At 53.2% G+C, this 7,291-nt stretch overlaps 1 protein-coding gene across 1 annotated transcript; it reads right to left on the reverse strand.

The window, feature by feature from the left end:
- Positions 1-705: 705 nt before the first annotated feature.
- Positions 706-5,939, reverse strand: LOC116628031 (inositol 1,4,5-trisphosphate receptor-interacting protein-like 2). Its single transcript, XM_032398070.1, has one exon. It carries the CDS (start codon positions 5,668-5,670, stop codon positions 4,072-4,074), a length of 1,599 nt encoding a protein of 532 aa, XP_032253961.1. The 5' UTR covers positions 5,671-5,939; the 3' UTR covers positions 706-4,071.
- Positions 5,940-7,291: the final 1,352 nt, after the last annotated feature.

Below are 7,291 nucleotides of genomic sequence, written 5' to 3' on the forward strand. Positions count from 1 at the left end.
TCAAACCATGTGCTATGTAGGTATAAAAGAAAATAAACAGTAGTGTCTAAGTAACAGATGTGTGATTAAAAAAAAAAAAAATTAACAAACACCAAGATGATAACACTGAACTTTTTTCCCTCTCAAGGGTCACTGGAAATGTTAATGAGGTTCATTTCCCCCACTACTGGGGAAGGCGGTAATAGCCTGCCTCCAGGTGGGTAGGGATAAGTTAAGTCTTCTTAAGTTAAGTCAAAGGCCACATTTTATAGAAAGAGTGACTTACTCCATGAGGTTAAAAAAAGAGATGCTTTGGAATCATGTTTGGTTCATCCCTTCCAAATGCGAGGTGTCAGTTTTGGTGGAAGCCAACAGTGTTCTCGGCGATGGGCATGGTAACAAGCCTAAGAAGCTTGGCCTGAAGACCCAGCACTGGTTTTCTGGGGTCCAAGGCCACCCACCATCACTGCTAAGCCACAGTCTGGGAGACTACTTAAAAAAAATGACTAATTTAAAAATAAGAACAAAATACAAATCAAAAAGAAACAAGTTATTCTGCAATCCTTCCTGATTACTCATCCGTGAACTCCGAGACAGAGCACCGACTCACCAGGAAGGAAATGCCAAGAACTGGCCCCCAGTGGTTTGCTTGGAGGGTGTGTAGCTGGACAAGAACAGCTCCGGGATCGAGGGTCCTTCTGGGAACTATGAGTTAAGTGTTATCTGTGGCCCTGTTATTTTTTTTTTTTTTTTTTTTTTTTTTTGGTTTGTTTCTATAATAAAGCTTAGCTCTGAGAGATAAGGACTTGAAATATCACACCCCCAACTACGTATAACGACAACATCTCCAGAACAATAAATATAACCTTATATATACTTGGAGGATTAACCATGTTCGGCAGGGGTCGCAAACTGGTGGCCCCAGGCTCAAGCAAATGCTCTGTTTGGCCCACTTGGTGTGTGGGACAATTTAAAACGATTTTGTTTAAAAATGAGAAAGTTTCACTTTAAAAAAAAAGAATCCTGATTTCCGGCCCCTCCCTCCCTTTTTCCCAGCACAGAGCTGACCAATGGCTGCCCTGTTTAAGAGGGGCATAGCCCCCACCACCCACCCACCCCTTCCCGGACTGATCTCCCTGCCTTGCTTCCGCAGGCTGCTGAGTTTGCGACCCCTGGCTTGAAATAGCACATACCTAAAAATGTTTTTCCTACCCAAACCTCTTGCATCCTCATGTGATTCCCCCCCTCCCCCGGGGTTCCCCTTCTCGCCATCTCTTCCTTCACTTCCCTCTTGAGGCCTCTCTCCTGAGTTCTTCAGATTTCTCTTGGTTCCCTTGCTCTCAGTCTCCCTTCTTACAGCTTCTTCCATTTCCTCTTGCAAAAAACCGTCTCCTTTTCTCAGCCCACAACGAGCCTTCCAGGATGGCTCCCAAGACTGGTCAGTGGGAGTTACTGAAGGGTGTCTTCAGGCAAAATGGCTGAGTCATCGTCCCCAGAACTTTTCTTCCGGCACCGGCTGGACAGTTAATCTTTTTTTTTTTTTTTTTCCACCACGAGCAATTTGGAGGCTTGTATAAGAATCTTTGCATACATTAATCTCTAGTACCAAGTATACACCAAAAATGTGTACATTTCAGATCAAGGAGGTGATGGAGCCCTGATAAAAGACAGAATTGAGCTTAATTTAAGTGCCTCGGGCAACCATCACACCTGGCTAATATGCCATATTATTTCATTTGTACACAGTACATGTTTGGGATCACTACACATTGATCAAAATTGATCGAAATCTCTAGGTTTTGGTTGCCATGTACAGAGAACAATCGCTCAGCATGGCGCTTAAATAAAACATTAATATTTTAACAATTCACAAACACAATGCCCCATTAATTAAAAAATAATAATAAAATTTAAAAATCTTGAGGATGGATGAGGCTTTGGGTAATTAACCTGAAAAAAAAAATAACAAAAACACTACAAGAACAAAAATGTTACCAGATTTAAACTTCAAAAGACTAGCAAGATAAAAAAAAAGGAAGCTATCAACTCAACTAGAGACATTTGGAAAGTTCAGCTTTTAAAGCTTTATAATCCTTCCAATAGCCTTGCTGTTCCCCATTTCAGTAGACTTAACAAGACTACAGGGGGAATTGGGGCTGATATGGAAACATTATAAATATATATATATATATATATATATATAAAGATCTACTTACTCTTTACATCTGGTTTAAAAAGTAATTTTAAGAAACACTCTGCAGTTTATATCTTTGCAGGAAGTTGGTAGACTGATCCCTTTACTAAACTCAGTACCTTATGACCTAACACTGACCTTAAAAACTGGGAATGACTTTTGTGATATCAAGAGGAACTGTCCCCACAACAACCTCAAAGAGCGGGCATGACATTTGCAACTGTTTCTCTTACAGTCCAAGGTTGCAAAGGATCTAAGAAGTCTCTGCAGCTCCCGCAAGGATCCCCTGCAAATCATTTATTCACAATGATTTCCTGCAGTGGCCAAGTAGGTCCCCTAAAGAAACTTTAAAGAATTCCCTCAGAATAACCCCGAAGCTAAACAATGGCCCTATTCAGGTGGCTATTTCTGTCTTCCAAGTTTTACCTTTAAGAGTCTAAGGAAATACATGTCTTTGTCAAAAATATTAAAAAGTCCCAAAGTCTAACACTGGGTGGGACTGGCTGCATTTTCTATTAGGCAAGCAGATGATGGGCTATTCTGAACCTAAACCTAAAGCGAGTTGGGGATATTGATGTCCAAAGAGAAAAAACAGCAGACTGTTGGCCAAGAGCTGTCACCCGCACCTCGCTCTCCTCGGCTGACTGCTGATCCGTGGTCAGGGAGCACAGAGCCCAAGATACTGAAGTCTATGGGAAATGCTTTACAAGACCTGGGCCAAATCAACCGCTCCTCCAAGTCGGCCTTAGGACCACTTAAAGGCCGCCAGGGGGATGGGAGGGAAACGTGCTGACCACTAACCATCACTGAGCACTGACTCAGAGAGCTAACTACATGCTAGGCGCTACGGCAGGCATTTGCTCATTATCTCATGAAACTCAGAAAGACATTTCCATGCAGAGGAGTTTGTTCAAAAGGCTTCAAACAACAACAGTTTCCGTCTCCAGCCAGCAGCAAGCTCTGGTGAGTCACCTGGATAGGCAAAGACTGAAATGTATCTTTCTCAAAACCCAACCTGTTTTCCCTGCTCACTGGTATGGTCCTAAACACATATTTTTTGCTACTTGGCGCCCCTGGCTCCCGGTGCGCTCTCCATGAATGCCTGCTGACTGGTACATACCCTAGGGTGTGCCCGCAGGATGTGAAGCAAGCCTGCTTTTTAAGACTGCACATTTCTTTATAATAAAGGTAACTGGCCTCCCTTTTGGCTGCAACACTTGGCGGTGGCAATTACCACAAAATGAAAGGACTGATCAAAATAAAGTGCTATTTGCTCTGGAAGTTTCTCTAACCAACTCTTGACTGCCCCTCAACACATGTGACTTAATTCTTTGCAGTCCTGTCAAACACCCGTGATTGCACCACTTAAAAAACACATTAATATTAATTTGAATAGTGAAAACTGTGTTCCTCAGAACATTAGCCCCTAGAATAGAACTTCAATTCCAGTTGTAGATAAAGATTCTGACTTTTTAAAAGACAACCAGGAACCCAGGATGGAGCAAGTAATTATAGGGGAAAAAAAAAAAATAGCTTCTTAAAATTTGGGGGCCAGAGATCTGTCTCAAAAACTGACAGAGGGAACTTTCTCTGCAGCTAGTTCTTGTTTCCTTTATTGGGCTTCCCTAAAAGCTGGATCCTTTGCAGAATCATTCCACACAAACCAACATTTGAACCAACTCTTAGCTGCTGGTGTTGGAGGTCTTTCTGTAGCTTGCTAAGGATACGCTGGATTGTGGAGTCGGGGGGACATGTAAGCCACCACATGTCACCCGCCGAATTTTCCATCACCTTTGGCACCTCATTTCCTTGCATTAAACTGGCTTCGTTGCCACCCCCACCCCATCTGGCGGGAGAGGCTTTAGGAGCATTAGGCCGGGTGGGGGCACCGCCAAGGTTTACGGCTGATCTTCGGGGAACCCCTGCGTGCGCTGACTCCGGGGTGGGGGGCACCTGGCAAGGTAGCGAGGACCCCCGTAGCCCCGGAGAAGTTGGGGCAGCCTTCGCCAGGTGGACAGCAACCGCGCCGCTGCAAGTTCCCGGGCGTGCCTGTCGAAAGCAGCCAGGAGATCAACGGGGGCAGCTTCACGCAGGACCTTGGGCAGCGGGCCCACCTCGGCAGCCGCCCCACCAGGGCCCAGGACGCAGTGGAAGAGCGTGTGGCGTCTCAGCAGGCAGTCCCTAAGGAACTGCACTAACTCCTCCAACCGCTCGCCCAGGTGCGCCTCGTCCCAGCCTGAAGCAGGGGCCCCCTCCCGCAGCAGCACCGCCAGCAGCACTGTCTTGAGCATGTATGAGGACAGGATGCGTCCCCACTGGGTGGCGGCCGTCGGGTCCAGCCCGCGGGCGCCCAGGTCTCGCAGAGCTTTAAGCAGCTGCAGGCACTTGAGGTAGCAGGCACCTGGAGGGGCCCGTTCCTGCAGCCAGCTCAGCAGCTTCTGCTCCTGCCGAGCTGTGTTCACACCCCACAGTGCATCCGTGCGCAGGCCTCCAGGGAGCTCCGACAGAGGCCCGACGGGCGAGGGGGATGGTGGCGGTGCCACGAGGAAAACGCCGTCGCCCAAATGCACAGCGGGGATGAGACGCACCGCCATGGAAAGGCGGCAGCAGCCGTAGTCGGTGCGGCAGGGCAGGATGTGCAGGGTGGGAGCCTGCTCCAGGCCGCCCGGGGTCAGGCTGACCCGACAACGCCCCTCCAGACTGTAGCGCACGGTGGCCAGGGAGCGCTGCAGGTGCGCCTGGAACCAGCGCAGCACCAGCGCGGCAGAGAGGTGACGCCGCCCGAGCACGTCCACGCAGAAGCCGTCGGCGAAGGGTTTGCAGTCCCGCAGCCAGTGGCTCCCGGAGGCCCCGGGCGGCGCCTTGAGGGCGCACACGAAGCAGCCGCGGAAGGCGGGGGCCAGCGCGGGCTCGGCGCCCAGGCTCCGCGGCTCCAGCGCCACCAGCGGCGGGAGACGCAGCGGCACCAGCACGTCGAAGCCGTCGGGCCGCCGGATTTTGTGTTGCTCGTAGGCGCTGCCCACCTGGATGAAGTCTCCACGGAAGGCCAACGCCAGCGCCCCGCCGGGGATGGGGCCGGGGGACCCGCGGGCGCGGCCAGCCCGCACCAGCTCGCCTACGATTCGGCTCACGTGCGCCTTGCTGTGGCCCAGCACGTGCGGGGACAGGCGCACCTCGTGCTCGTAGTAACTCTCCAGCAAGATGCCAAGACTCGGCTCTCGGAAGTGTCTAGGAGAGAAGGTCGGGTGGCTCCCCAGGCGAGGAGACCCTGGCAGGAAGCGCTGCCGAACAGCGTGGCGACAGCGCAGGAGGATGTAGCCAAGGAGGAGCAGGACGGCCACCTTGAGCAGCGGGAAGCCGCCGTCCGCACCGTCGGGGGGGTCGGCCCGGGCGCCCCCGCTTCCCCGCAGGACATGGTAGAGGCACACGAGGGCCGTGCAGAGGCCGGTCACCAGGGGCCAGAAGACGCGCAGATTGAGGGTGTAGTGCACCGACATACCGGGCGCCCGGGGCAGCGGCGGCCTTGCAGCCCAGGGCGCGAGCCCCGGCGGCGCCCCCGGCCCAGCATGCGGGCAGCGCCCCGGCAGCCCCGCGGTCCCGGTCTCCTTCGCCTCCGCGGCGGCTCCCCCCTCGCAGGGCCGGGGGAAGGCGCCCTCCAGCTCGGCCTCCTCTCCCAGCTCAAGTTTTCCTTCCAGCTGCGGCCCGCCCTGCGCTCCCGGGCCCCGGGCCGCGCCCTGCGCCGGCCGCACACTGCGTCCCGCCCGGCGCCCCTCCCCGCCCGGCGGCCCGGCGCGCTGCCCGCGGCCAGCTTCCGACCCGGCCCGGCTCGCCTCCTACCCTGCGCGGCACTCCCGGGCACCCCCTCGGCGCTCGTTCCCGCTCTCCTACGCGCTTGTTCCCGTTACTCGGCCCCAGGAGCTTCCTCTTCCGAGGGGACAGGAGTCCGCGCCAGCGAGCGGGGAGGAAATGCCGAAGTCTGGAGCCGTGCGCGGAGCCGCCGGGTGGCGTGGCCCCCTCCCCGGCCTCCGCCTTAAAGCGACGCGGGGCGGCGGGAGGGACTTCAGGACGCGCCTGGAACTGGCTTCTCGCGGGTCACCCCCCGCCCCCCTCCCCGAAGGCAGAACCGGGAAGGGCCTGATCCCGGGGCGGTGGCCTCGTCCCGGGAGCCTCTGGAGTGGTGCTCACAGAAAGTTACACGGGGAAGTTGAGAAGGAGGAGAAAAGGGCTCACACTCAGGGTGTCCCTCCCCGCCCCCCAGCCAAGCGAGTCGTGGCGCTGGTGGCGTGGCAGGCTCTGGCACGGAAGTGGGGAAGTGGCCGCTGCCCCACCGTGCTGCCGTCCCTTATTCAAACCAGTATTTACTGAGCACCTACTACGCGCCAGGCAGTAGGCTAGGAGCTGGGGAAACGGCAGTGCGCGGGATGAGCCGAGGTTTGTGCCCCTCGTAAAGCTTACAGCCTTTCTAAAAAAGGAAACCAAAAGAGAAAGGATCCCGTAGCAGAAAATGCTCTGAAAGAAACAAAAGGGCGCGAGGGAGTGAGAAGGTGGGGGCTGCTCCATGAAAGCTGGAGGCTCACTGCGGGCTGACGTTTGGTCTGAGATCTGAACGAGGAGGAGCCAGCCTTGGGAATAGCAATTTCAGCTTTTACAGAGGACTGACTGCGTGCCAGTATTGTGCTAATCACCTCCCACATACTCCCTCCTCGTGTCAATCCTATGAAATGTACACTTGTTATTTTCCCCATTTTTCAGTTAAGGAAACTGGGACTTAGCTGGGTTCGGGGACTTGCCCAGGATCACACAGCTTTAGCAGAGCTGTGCCTTGAATATAGGCATCTAGATCCAGAGAAGCCAGGGGGCAGGACTCAGAGAGGGGGACGAGGGAGTCTCGTCCTCAACTGCTGGGAATTCATCTGTGTCCTTTGTCAGGACCTGCATTGAGACCTCAGTCCTCCGGAAGTTTTGTTTTGTTTTATAACAGGGAACACTCCCTGAAATAATCTGGATTTGTTTAGTTAAACTGGATTTATTGAAATAATTACCTTTATTTATTTATGCTCATTGCACCTTCCCACCCCCCCAACACCATTTAAGGAGAGCAAAGGTGAATGTATTAAA

The sequence above is a fragment of the Phoca vitulina genome, unplaced genomic scaffold (genome assembly GCF_004348235.1).
Source record: "Phoca vitulina isolate PV1807 unplaced genomic scaffold, GSC_HSeal_1.0 scaffold109, whole genome shotgun sequence".
Taxonomy (NCBI): Eukaryota; Metazoa; Chordata; class Mammalia; order Carnivora; family Phocidae; genus Phoca; species Phoca vitulina.